This window comes from Phalacrocorax carbo, chromosome Z (genome assembly GCF_963921805.1).
Source record: "Phalacrocorax carbo chromosome Z, bPhaCar2.1, whole genome shotgun sequence".
Classification (NCBI taxonomy): domain Eukaryota; kingdom Metazoa; phylum Chordata; class Aves; order Suliformes; family Phalacrocoracidae; genus Phalacrocorax; species Phalacrocorax carbo.
Window position 1 is genome coordinate 42,271,753 of NC_087548.1, and position 13,791 is coordinate 42,285,543.

At 39.8% G+C, this 13,791-nt stretch overlaps 1 protein-coding gene across 3 annotated transcripts in view; it reads left to right on the forward strand.

The window, feature by feature from the left end:
- LOC104045385 (TLE family member 4, transcriptional corepressor) overlaps window positions 1–11,992 on the forward strand; it is a 99,844-nt gene extending 87,852 nt beyond the window's left edge. For all 3 annotated transcript variants that reach the window (XM_064438030.1, XM_064438031.1, XM_064438032.1), the window contains 9 exons: window positions 96–228; window positions 474–667; window positions 858–934; window positions 4,755–5,004; window positions 6,088–6,335; window positions 7,304–7,451; window positions 8,053–8,203; window positions 8,522–8,598; window positions 10,281–11,992. In XM_064438030.1, the coding sequence (XP_064294100.1) occupies window positions 96–228; window positions 474–667; window positions 858–934; window positions 4,755–5,004; window positions 6,088–6,335; window positions 7,304–7,451; window positions 8,053–8,203; window positions 8,522–8,598; window positions 10,281–10,388 (1,386 nt within the window). In that variant the 3' untranslated portion in view covers window positions 10,389–11,992. The remainder of the gene's footprint in view (window positions 1–95; window positions 229–473; window positions 668–857; window positions 935–4,754; window positions 5,005–6,087; window positions 6,336–7,303; window positions 7,452–8,052; window positions 8,204–8,521; window positions 8,599–10,280) is intronic.
- Window positions 11,993–13,791: the final 1,799 nt, after the last annotated feature.

The window sequence follows — 13,791 nt, forward strand, 5'->3', positions numbered from 1 at the left end:
CGTGCACACTCTGGTTGTTTTCAGCTCTCTTTCAAACCACTAGCTAAAGTAAAATAACTAACAAACTGTCTTCCTGTTTCCTTTTTGGTGATTAGAATGAGAAATCTACCACTCCTGTGTCTAAATCAAATACGCCAACTCCACGGACCGATGCCCCAACTCCAGGCAGCAACTCCACTCCCGGACTGAGGCCAGTGCCTGGCAAACCCCCAGGCGTGGACCCACTAGGTTAGTGTCTGTAGATTTCAATGGTGTGAAATGGTGGCCATTCATCCGTAACCAGGCTCCCTGTAAACCTACAGTGACGAGGCAGTGTATTACAGCTGCTTAAACTGGATATTGAGCTGATTCTTCAGCACTTTAATACAGCATGTATTTCTATATATATATATTTTACTGTTTGCCAAACTCAAATTTCGTCTGATGGATCTGGGCTGGCTTTGTGACTTCTCTCTTTTTTTCCCCCTCGATAGCTTCAGGTTTAAGGACACCTATGGCAGTGCCATGTCCTTACCCTACTCCGTTTGGGATTGTGCCACATGCTGGTATGAATGGGGAGCTGACCAGCCCTGGAGCTGCCTATGCCGGTCTACACAATATTTCTCCTCAGATGAGTGCAGCAGCTGCTGCAGCAGCAGCAGCAGCAGCCTACGGGAGATCTCCGGTGGTGAGTGTTTGCCGCTAATGCGTTTCGTGTTGAGAGCAGTTTATATTAAATGTAAGAGCTGCAGGGTTAAACTGAGTTCAGTCTTTTTGTAATTTGGGGAGTATAGTATGGAGAACGTGAATTAAACAGTCATCCTTTGCCTAACTCCCTCTTTAATACACCTTTTCGTTTTGCTTGCGGAAAACCATAGGTTGGTTTTGATCCACATCATCACATGCGAGTCCCAGGCATCCCTCCCAATCTTGCAGGCATCCCAGGAGGAAAACCGTGAGTATCAAATATTCAACTTAAAAAGTCAGTCATCTGTTGAAGTTGTGTTCCCTTGCTGGCTGGAATTCCCCTTAGCTACTGAAAACTATTGTGTGAATAGGAGTAAGTATAGCTGTTTGGCGAGAGCAGGAGAAACACTGTTTAATCTTAAAGTTCCATTTGTAAATTTGTTTTGAAGACTAATAGCAGCCAACAAGGACTGGGTGCTCTAAAGGAGGCAGAAATAAATGGAAAAAGAAGCTGAACTTCAAGGTGTTATATGCTGAATCTGGCTGGTTGGTCTTACATGGAAATGCAAACTGGAATGGGAACTCTTCTTTCTGTCTCTACTGTAGCCTGCTTCTCAGTTTAAAAAAAAATTATTTCTTTGTTCACAAAAGCCTTGCAATTACTTGCAAAGTCGTCAGCTGCTATAAACAGCTGCTATAAAGCAGTGTGCAGAGAGAGGAATACTGAAATGTTTTGTTTGATTGAAAACACTGGAAAGAATTATCATATCATAATGTTCAAATTCATCCTTGATGGAACTGACCATAAAAGGTGACCTGATCTATCACGCTTCACTTGTTGTGAGCCTCGGAAAAAGAATTAGACAGTTACGAAGAACTTTCTGCTCGCAGTGATCCAAACCATATTGATCCAGATTTTATGTAAGGGTCCTCAAGTTCCACTTCTTGCGTGACACTCGTGGGAAACTGTGACCAGCTAATACCAGACAGTTTGAAGGGCAGGGGGTGCTTGTGCCATTCTTTCCCTCGCTCTTGTGTGTACGAATATGTTTGTGGAGGAGTAGTTGGGGAGTAGTCACACACTTGCATCCATGTGGGTAAATGCATACGCTTACGTGCCAGTGAGCTTGCAGGCGTACAGGAATAATAACATATGGTGATAAAGCAATCAGTCCTAGTGCCTGCAACTCCTCTTGCACGTAATGTATCACACAAATCATAAACCGTGTCCTGCTCTCTCAGTCATCACACAGTAGTTACTACCTCAAGTTGACTTTCGTGATAGTTGCACTACCCTGGTAGGTGGCTGTGTAAGACAAGTTTGGAAATTGGTGTGCAGCAGCTTTTGGACTAGCTGCTTGCATTAAAAATCATGCAGGGCACAGATCTTCATCCTGCACATGCAGCAGGCACTTAGAAATGTCTTGATGTAATGTTTAAATGTTCTCTGGGTTCAAGTTCATCCTTGGTGGAGTCGGTTGCCCAGAGGGAAGGATGACTGGCTCTACCAGGCTTTGCTTGCTGTGGTGTGAGAAACAGCAATACTAGGGGTGCAGAGACCTCCCTGCTAACATCTCACATGTGTTAGAGATGGGGGGAATAAAATGTGAGGCAAACTGAAATCAAACCGTTTCAATTCTGGTGCATGTCCAAGGTTTTTGAATGTTGTTGACATATTGATGACTGTTGTAAACATTTAAATGTATGGGTCCTTTGTCTGCCATAGGGCCTAAAACCTTTGAAATCTGTGGTTGTTTAAGCATGATTGCATTGATTTTTCTTCATCTTAAGTGCAGTACTTTTCACAGCTATCATTCAGAACTGTTGCTTTCTCATTTACTGTTCATTTTCCCTTGGAGCAAAAGTTGTGTAAATTCTCCACGCTGTTGAGTGTCTGCTGAAATGAAGTGGACAGTGTGTGACATATTGGGGATCTGGCTCCTAATAACTCTCTTTCCACTTTGGAGATAATCAAAATGCTGAGGATTGTACAATACAAGAATAGAAAAGGTAGCTAATGTGAAAAGAAGAAAAAAGTGCTCACCAGGTGTTTATAGTGTCAGATATTTGTAAGATATTTAGAGTACTTCAAATAAGCAACATGCAGTGTTAGTTCTCAGAGTGGGAAAAAAAAAAAACAAATCCACTCAACCACCACAAAACCAAACCGAGGAACATTGCACCAGTTTAATCACATGTGCTGGCTGGTATGAATAGAGTGAGAATAATGTGGCCACAGATCACTCTGGATCTAAACTTTATTTCTGTAATTGATAAATATGTTCCCTGTGTACTTTATAAGCATGCTAAAAATCGCTTTGGCTGATAAAAGTATCATAACACTCAGTGCTCAACATGACTCTGCAGAAAGTGACTGTATATGGAAAGCAGAAAGGTGATAATGAAGTTCCACTTGTTTTGTTAGAGATTTCAGGTGAACATCAGCTGCTTTTTTCAGTACCTTACTGCAGCAAACAGGAATTAGGGAGACAACGAGGAAGACATTTCAGATTTCTGTGGTGATAATTGAACACTAATTCTACTCATAAAGGCTGTTTGGTGCTTCTGACAACCACAGAAATCTGTCCCACCCTTTCCTGAATGTGTTTAATGTCAAAAAACGGAGAATGATGATATGATCTGTCACTCAGACCTGCCAGAACAAGAAACAGAGCACAGGATGAGAAGTGTGTCTAAAGCTCTGGGAATAGGGCAGAAAGGTGAAAATGCAGTTGCATTTTGTCCCACTGAAAATTATTGTTCTAGTGTTAATGTACTATGAATCTTAAATAGCAAAATCAACTATGAATCTTAAATAACAAAATCAGTAGCTGAATTCTGGAGACTGCCTTCTTCAGTGACTGTGAAGCAACCATTAAGGAAGTAATCTTCCTACGTATTCTCATAAAATGTTGGGGTTTTGGTTTGGGTTTTTTTCTGAGCTCGTCTCATCCCACCACTGTGACAATGGATTTTTCATCAGTACTATGATGACTTTTTAGGTCTGAAGAAATCAAAGCGTTCCGTTAAGCATACCTTGGTATGTGTAGGTGAGCCCTCTTATAAAGTTTGTGCTCGTGTAATAGATGTGTTGTGTCAGGTGGCATCTCAGAACAAGACAATTTCACAACCTAACTGCTCTCCCTGGAAAATATTCTGAGATGAAGCTGTTGATAGGTTATTCACAGGTGGCATAACTGGCAGGCACACAACACATTGTTTCCAGCGAAAGCCCTGATTCTGGCAAGAGAAACTGGGACCTGTAGTTGTTGTGTCAGGTACACACACACACACACATACACGCACAGACGCACATCCACAGACATGCAGAGGCAGAGACACACAGACACACGGACAACGCAGACACAGACACACACACACACACAAAAAAAAAAAAAAAGGGGTGAGGGGGGTGGAGAAAAGAAAAAAGACAGCAAATCCAAAAGAAGGAAAGAAATTCCGGTGCATTTTTGCTGGTCTGTCATGTCAGATGTCAGCAATCGCTCCTTGACGACTTCAGTCCTTGACGATGGAGGTTTCACTGCACCCTTAGGTACAGTGCTGGGCAGTTTTGCTTGAGGGGCGTGGGACCTGCGGTGTGTTTGGAGCAGCTCTGCAGCAGTCCAGCTGAAGTTTGCACATGAGAGTCAGTAAAGGAGCAACCAAATGTCCCCTGGCACTCAGCTACACTGCAGCAGCCAGCCAACTATTTCTGTGTTCCAGGGGGGCCCTGACCTGACCTTCCTTCTCTTCTCTGCATGTAGTGGTCTCCCTGTGCCCCAAGTTTAAGAGTGGTGTTATGTGTCCTCGCTCATGTCAGAAATCATCATTGCATGAGTTGTAAAAGGTCATTTGATTGGTAGATGGTATTTGACTTTTCAGTGTTAAGAGTACCTAACTTTATGCTTTGAGGGCCATGCTATAGATAAATAAATAATTTCTTCTTCATATGATTAAAAAGATTGCAGAAGGAGCTGAGTGTACAATCTGAATGCCTGCAGTGAAAACACACCTTTAATCCTGTTTTTTTAAATAGGCTTGAAAAAAATCTTCTTAAATCACCCCCCCTTTCTTTTTTCCCCCTTCAGAGCATACTCATTTCATGTAAGTGCAGATGGTCAGATGCAGCCGGTTCCTTTCCCTCCTGATGCCCTCATCGGTCCAGGAATCCCTCGCCATGCCCGCCAGATCAACACTCTGAACCACGGGGAAGTTGTGTGTGCAGTTACCATCAGCAACCCCACCAGACACGTGTACACAGGTGGGAAGGGGTGTGTCAAAGTCTGGGACATCAGCCACCCTGGCAACAAAAGCCCCGTCTCTCAGCTGGACTGTCTGGTAGGTGAACAGCGGCATGCGACAGTGGAAGAAGATAGGAGGTTGTGCTAAGATTGAAATGATACCGTTAAGGTACAAAAACCAGTGGCTATTTGAGTGCCGTCATTGGTATCAAAGCTTGATATTTCATTTCTAATTTTGTTTTTTCCTTTAGAACTGCATTTGAAGTATGTTTCTTGTCGTACTTGTGGTTTTTTCCCCTCAATGAATCAAAGCATTTTTAATATCCTAAAATTGTATTGGTAGGGGGAAAGATCAAAGACAGCACAGCAAATATTGTTTATAAACTTTGACATTTGTTGGCAATCTTAAAGCTTGATATCCTATCATGCTAAAAATTGCTGTCTTGGAGCTGTGTTCTCCAAGAATATTTGAAGATTGTGTCAGTATTTTGTGTCTGTGTATGCGTGTGAATGTGTTGCCCTGTCTTAATGTGACAATTAAAAATATCCCTGAGTGTTATTCACAAATTATTTGAATGTGCTAACAAGATGAACCATTGTTAGCAGCTTTTCTCATGTCATTTACCAGTTCTTGGTAAGATGTTGTTTCTTGTTACAGAGGCAGTAAAATGAGAACTGTGCAGCACATGTAGGCATATAATGAATTGCTACACAAGTTGCTACACAAATGAAGAAAATTACTGAAATATTTTCCTCTGACATCTTCTAGATGGTGGCAGCAAGTCTCACTGGAACAGAGGCAGGGGGAGTGTGCAGGGAGTTTGGTACTCCCCCATGCCGAGAGGTTAATGTGCTGAAATAAACAGAGTATGAAAATGTAACTTTCTACACAAGCTGTCGAATACAGCTATCTTGAATTGTTTTGGGCTGGGTTCAGGTCTTTGCATTTTGATGCTAATTAAGATTAAATATCTCTCACTACTGAATTTTGTAGATCAAGTTTAAGTACTTCCCTAATGTCATGTAATTTTCTGGCATTAATACACTTTATCATTGTCATAAGTATAAATGGCTCATTAAAACCAGGAGGGAATACAATACTTTTATGGATTTCTGCTCTCATGTTAATGCTGTTTTCCTTTCCTCATGAGTAATCTCTCGATGGCTTCTGTCTCCACAGAACAGAGATAACTACATCCGTTCCTGCAGATTGCTCCCCGACGGCCGCACCCTGATTGTTGGCGGGGAAGCCAGCACGTTATCCATTTGGGACCTGGCAGCTCCAACTCCTCGCATCAAAGCAGAGCTGACATCTTCTGCTCCAGCTTGCTATGCCCTAGCTATCAGCCCCGATTCCAAGGTCTGCTTCTCTTGCTGTAGTGATGGGAACATTGCAGTGTGGGATCTGCATAACCAAACTTTAGTAAGGTAGGTCAACAGAACTGGATCATCAGGTTGTGAAGAATTAATTTGACACGGCCTTACCTGCTCTTCTGCATACCTGTGCTGTTTTCTCCATAGTGTCTGCATAGCTGCTTCCAGTGTTTCATTGCTAGGCAATAGCCATGGTAATACCTTGATAAAAGTCTACATAATTGTTTATAGGTTTTGAGAGTTTCATAATTCCAGGCCTGTTGACCAGCCCATAACTATAATTTCCTAAGATCAGCTGGTGTTGATGCTGCTGTAGGTTCTTTGAACAGATAGTTTTTCTTTGTTTCCATGCAATGCACTGTGCTCATACTCCAACCTCTTTAATCAGGGCACCAGCAAATATGTCGTGAGTGAAGAAGTGTGTAAATTACTGCATTACAAATTTAGCATCTTAGGAGTATGGGTGTCTGCTCAACACTAATGTACAGTAAGCTAAGAGCCAGTCATACAGAGCTTCTCTTTGCACTGCATTGTGTGTATACTGTTACAGGTAATATGTCAATACTGCATGTAAAGGCAGGCTTTTGCTCCCTGATATTCCTTCTCATGTAGACTGTTCTTTTTTTTTCCAACTTAGTTGGTGACCTGCAGGATATTCTTAAACTAATTGAATTTTGACAATCGTGCTACATTCCTCTGGGGGGAGCAGGGTATTTTCAGCTGAATAGTGGGTATCACACAGTCAGCAGCAAAGATCACCAGAGTATCTGCCTCATAAAGGGTCCTTCTTGAAATCAAATTAGTGCTTGGCTGTCTGGCCTGACAGCTTCATCAATTCATCACAAAACTTGTGATCGCCCCAGAGTTTATATTAATCTCCCATTGCTATTGGAATATACGTTACTCTTGTCTGTAATGGCTGCATGTCAGGGACTGAAAGAAGGAGGAAGTATTTTGTATACATGCTCAGAACTGACTCTTTCCAGTGTGAGAATGCATGTATCTTCTTTCAATATTTTCAGGCAATTTCAGGGCCACACGGATGGAGCAAGCTGTATTGACATTTCTAATGATGGCACCAAACTTTGGACAGGAGGCTTGGACAATACGGTCAGATCCTGGGATCTCAGAGAAGGAAGACAGCTACAGCAACATGACTTCACATCACAGGTTCAATCTCAGAAGCTTTTCCATATTAAGAAAAATCTATCGTGGTTTTCTAAAACCAGCAGTTTTTGTTTTGGGTATTTTTTTAAAGCAAAAAAGCAGGCTCAAAGAGAACTCCAAAGAATTTTTCACTTAGTCTGGCACTTCTTTCTTTTTTTTTTTTTTTTTTTTTTTTTTTTGATGTGGCGGCTAAACATCTTTCTGGATTATGAGTATTTGACAGATTAGTACCTCTCCCATGAGAGTAGTGGAGAATCCTTTTTATAAAAGACTTGCCAGATTAAAGTGTTCTTGTGTGCAATCTGTTCCCGTTTCTGTACATTCTTGTTCAAAAATATTTTATGAAAATATTTTAAAATGCTGTCACATAAGGTAGGACATTAACTTTTATAGCTTGATTCAGTGCTTTACTGTTACAGTAATTGAGCTCTGTTTACATGAACTAATCTTTCTTGATTACTATAGTAATTGGATTATCATGTTTTTAAAACTGTAGTAGACCAAAGTGTGTTTTTGCTTAGTGTTAGCAGTGTAGCAAGAGTCAGTTTTGAATATCTCAAGATCAACTCTTTACTGATTGAAGAGTATGCTCTGCTAATTCCAGATCTTCTCACTGGGTTATTGTCCAACTGGTGAGTGGTTGGCAGTAGGAATGGAGAACAGTAACGTCGAGGTGCTGCATGTTACTAAGCCGGACAAGTATCAACTGCATCTTCATGAGAGCTGTGTGTTGTCACTCAAATTTGCTCACTGTGGTAAGCAAATCTTTCTATGCCAGTGTTTTTCCTCCTGAGAAATTCTTCCAAGATTACCTTTAAATGAAACTAGGGGTATAATTAAAAATCAGCCGTTAAAGTATTAAAATTATTTTAAAAATTCTATATGACTGCTTTTTTGTGTGAACTGCTTATGTTGTGATCGAACATTGTAGTGCAACCAGATGACAATGTGACTGTTCTTTGGATATGTTTTCCACTAATGTGTGAATGCATTGTTTATGTGATTAATCTGTTTCTTGGGGTTCATTCCTTGAAAAAAAAATGCAACAATAACATTTAAACAATCTGTTGCAGGCAAATGGTTTGTAAGCACTGGAAAAGATAATCTTCTTAATGCCTGGAGAACACCTTATGGAGCCAGTATATTCCAGGTAATAGTCTCCTAAAAGCTATTTTCCACATACATTACAGTGCAGCAGAGCTTCACATCTCAGGGTCTGTCATTAGCTTAAGGAGTTTTTAAATGGAAATTCTTGGCTAATTACTATGTTCCTTTAAGACTTTCTCTGTAATTAAAGAGAGATACGCTTTTCTCCTAACATTTGAGTAATTTAGCTCTTACAGTAAAGTAGCCCTTTAATCCAAAATTGTTTATTAAAAAATAAAAATAATTTAAAACGTCTTCTTGTGTGTATTGCTGGTAATACATTACCTAAGTCGTGCCATTAGGTGAATGCTATTCACTGAAAGTCCAAAATGTGGCTAAAACAGTGAAAGTCATATTCAGCACATGTAATTTTCTTGGATGAGATGTGTAAAGTCAGGGGATTGGATTCAGCTCCTGAGCTGAAGACTGTATCCGTATGGAGGAGTCCTGATGAGTGTAACTGGAAGCTGTAACCTTTCTATAGTCTTTAATCCCTCTGTGCCCAATTTTAATGGCACTTCAGTCCTGTAAAAGAAGAGTAGGATTTTTGGCATGTTTTTCTCTTGTTTCGCCTACAGGTACCTCTAGGCTGAGAATTTTTTGAATTAAGTTCCAGTTCAAATGGTCAGATCTCACCTGTGTTGATACCTGCCATGTCTCCGCCTTTGGGGGACGGTGCAGTTTGCCTTGACATGAGAAAGCTGAGGTCTGAGTTTTCTTAATGCAGGCTATTCAGTGCTGGAACCACCTCCCACAGAAAGCCCAAATTACCCTAACAAGAACACATGTCCCTTAAAAGTGATGTTAAAACCTCAGTGCAGGTTTCTTAAAGAGGGGTAGAGAAAGAAACTTTCTGTGCAGTGCAGCAGAGGTTTCTTGGCAAAAACTTGGCATGACTGAGAAGTGTTTAGCTCTTGCAGTGACAGGCAGAAAAGATTGTGGACATACATTATGTAAACAAAACATGCACTAAAACAGCAAGTAAAATGTGACAATACGTACATATCATGTCAGAAAAGACAGAAAAGCTGGGAGAGACAGAGCTACTGCAACCTGGTATATCCTGTCTCCCGTTCACCTGCTGTACACTGTTGCACATCTTATTCCACCATAGTGCCTTTTCATATTCGCATCCTTCCTGATAACATAAATTCCCTTGTGCAAGGCTTTTGTCTTCTGTGATGAGGAAATAGTGAGAGGAGATACAGTTACTTCTGTGGAGTCCCTTTGTTTCATACCTGTGGGTGGGCAGGGCTTCATAGTGCTTCTCCATACAGGTTTCTCATTTACAACAAAAAAGGGAGGGAAGAAAAAGAAGGCGGCAGCTTTTCATTCATTATTATGCAAAAGCTAATATATAAAATACTAGTAAGTGCTCATTGCTTGAAAAGTGTATAGAAAGCACTGCTTCTTTTTGTTTGATTGATAGATTATCTCTAGGTCCATAACATTCACTTCCCTTTCCGCTGCTATTTTTTTGTTGCCATCAAGCTTTAGGTAGAAAAAGTTTGGAGAAACAGTCTTGTAACAAAAGCTGCCGCTACTGTACTGATATTTAAATGAGCTTTTAGTGTATTCCCTCTCTGTAAACTCTTCCAATTAGTCATCAAGCCCTTCTGGATTGAAGGATTGGAAAGATGTAATTTCTTTTTATCTTTTTTTTTTTTCCCCCTCCCTTTCTTTTAGTCCAAAGAATCCTCATCTGTGCTTAGCTGTGATATCTCTGTGGATGACAAATACATTGTCACTGGCTCTGGGGACAAGAAAGCTACAGTCTACGAAGTTATTTATTAGAGACAAATCTGAATGCAGACAGAACTCCTTCTCCTAGCACTTTGCTGTATATTCCTTTTTCTTTTTTCTTTTTAAACTGAAAACTTAAATGCTCATCACAGTTGTGGAATTTATTTTTACCTTCTTAACTTGCTGTTGATTTGTGAATGCTCATTAAGAACTTGTGATACCAAATTGTCAGATATCTACTTGGAAGAAGATGGAATAAGCATACTTAACAGTGAACTTGACTCTTTAATTATTATAGCTGTAATGTATTTATTTTGTTTAAAGAAGGCTTTCTAACAATGAACTGACTAAATAAAGCTGTCTGGCCCGGCTTTAGTTTGAAAGGTGCATTGTATACTTTGTGTTTTTGCAGGTGGACGAATTGGGGATCTTGGAGAAGGATGTTCAGGAGATAGTTAAAGTTACACTAAATAGACTTGTAGTTTCTATTTAAAAAAGTAAACTTTGTTATATTTTTTAGTCCTGTTCTTGGATGAGACCTCTAAGTGTTATTACAGTATAATTATTTGGTGGGAAGATGCTGTATCTTAACTATTTTAGACAGTCTTGGAAACTTAGGAAATTGCAAACTGTAGCCAGTAATCTACATGCCTGTGATGAATGGCAAATTCAGTTCACATCTAAATAAATTCACTTTAAGTAAGAATGTGCTAATTTATATATTTGCAATGTTAATATAGCATCTTGTGTACAGATTTGTTCTCAATGCTTTTCTGTTGATAAACATAAAGCATTTTGGTGTCAAGCTAGGTTTTTTAATATAAACACCTCTCTTTGTTATATTGTAGAGAGTACAATAAGTTGCCTCAAAGAATCACCTTTGTTACTTCTGGAAACTTTTGCAATGTTTCCTTGAAAATGGGGATATGTGTCTTTGGGCAATTTTTCAATTACAAGAGATTATGAAAAATATTTGATATGTTCTTTGGAAACTGCACTGAAATAAGAATGGATGCCTACCAATATACAAACTACAAAAGCAATGACCTCCAAGGTAGGATTTACAAGAGTACTCATTCCAACATACAAAAAGGAATGGATTCTCACTGGGATAAGGACTTGCTTTGTTCGCCAGCAGTTCAATCCAAGTCTTGATTGGATGTCCCTAAAACGGACGCAGACTGAGCCATTGTGCCAGAGACAACGTGTTATCTTTTTATGTTGTTGTTGTTGCTGTTAAACTATGATCTGTGACTTTTTTTTTGAATGCTTTAACAAAAATCTTTAAGTCTGTGGATCTGCTGATGTACAGTGCCTTTGCTGCTATGGATCAAAATCAAAAGACCCGTGTAGATAAATCTTATTGTATAAGTAGAAAATTACTTAATTTCATACTAGAAATGGATTGATGCTGCAAGTTAAAATGGACTGTTCATTGAAGTTCCAAATGTGGTAGCAAAAAATGGTGTCTTAAGTGCTTAGTGTTTGATGTCATTAACAGTTTCGTAATACTCTACATTGTAGAAAGATTTTGATACTAAACTGTGTCACTGTACATAGTTCTAATGCATTGTATTGACCACCAGTACTTCTATAATGGTAGATTATTGTTTGTGCATTCAGACTTTTAAGCATTAAACATAAGTAACTTCTAAGATGCATTTTTCTATTTTTTTCCCTCCCTCATTCTTTTTTGCATGTGGTGATCTCAGTTACGCGTGCAGAATGCTGTCTATAAGGACAACAGGGCATTGCAAAGCATGCCACTGAAGATACTTTGCAGGTTTGTCACTGAGAGACAATGTAGAGTTTCACAGAATTTCTCCAAGCTGGCAAAATCAATGAATTCATAGTCTCCCAGGTTTCCTGACTGCAGTGATTTTGAACTCTTGGAGGCATCAGCCACAAGACAGACTTTGGCTGTGTCATCTAGGAGTTTGCCACCTCCCGTTTGTCTAGTTCCCCATCTGATACAAAGCTTTACATTATCCCATACCTTGGAGAGAGTGAAACTGGGGGCAATTTGCGCTCCCATGCCTGCTGAAGTATGAGGAGCTCAGCAGGACATAGGGAGTGATGTTGTACTGCAGCTCTGGCTTTCCCTATCCAGAGCTGAAACCTGTTCATGCCCATGGAAAGGCTTTTCTTGACTACAGCTGGTTTTAGATCAAGAAGTTCACCCAGCTTCCAGTTAAGACACAGGTTGAAGTGAACTAGGGGAAATTTAGTTTATACACTGTTGCGGGCGGGGGTGTGGGGTGTGGAGGGTGGGAGGGGTTGTGCTATTTGTTACAGGAGGAATGGAAATGGAAGAAATCTAAGGGGAAATTTGAATTAAATCTTCTTCCTGTAACCCATTTCTGAAAAGTGACGTTGTTTGTATTGGAAATTCCTAGGCATGTAAACCTGTCCTGCTGTGCCGTGCCAGCCTGTGGTGACTGCTCATATGTAAACCCAAGCTGAGAAATTTTTTGTTTTTTTGAAATGCCAAAACAAGGCTTAAGATGATGAGGACATTTAACTGTACCGTGAGGGGCTGGGTAATACTAGTTGACGGAGGAGAGTGTAGAGACAGGTTTCCCTCAGAGGTATCAGTTCCCTTAGAGTTAACGGTGAAGAGTTTTCCAGATGTCCTCCGGAATAGTGTAAGTTTTCACTCGTATTGAGGTTCTGTGCTTCTTAGTACAATAATGCTTCATAAAGGTAAACATGGTACAGGTGCTTTCTGTTAATTGTTACTCTTGTCTGAAGAGATATAATTTACCTGTTATAAATATTATATTGGAGACACCTTTTATTTTCAAAGACATTCAAAAATTTAAAAGGCTAGGGTATACTCCATTTGCTAACAAAAGAGAAACCACCTACTTAATGTTTGCAGAGGATGTTATATTTTTATGTAGTAGTTCAGGCATAAGAGATTACTTAAACTCCTAAGATAAAGCCTGCCTTTAAAAAGAATAAAACATTGCGTGCTCCTGAATTTGTACCAGAGATGGTTTTGACAGCAAAGTAATATACTTCTAAAGCAGCCTGACATATATCTGCTTATTAATGTTTGTATTGATGACTTGTAAACAGTGTAGGAATTAAATGCTTTAATCCAGGATTACTGCAGTTAAATGTGTAATCATCCTAATTTTTTTCCCCTTCAGGGTTCAGTGCAAGTGAGAGATGGTACAGAGCTGTTTTGCTGTTTTTCAGTTAAGTAAACATAGGCTCACCTTCATTTTTCATTCTTTAGTTTCTCTCACCACTGCAAAGGACAATTTTGTACAAAACGTTTCATTACAGATGTCTTCTGTGCCACAAACGTGGCCACCATACTCCAAGGTACAACCATTGCCTTCTCTGTATTCTTCTTCCCCTCTCAAATGTTGTTTGGTGCAATGATACATCAGGAAAGCCTTTTCTTTCTAATCTTTGTATCCTTTCTGACTGTTTAAGGGGGAGC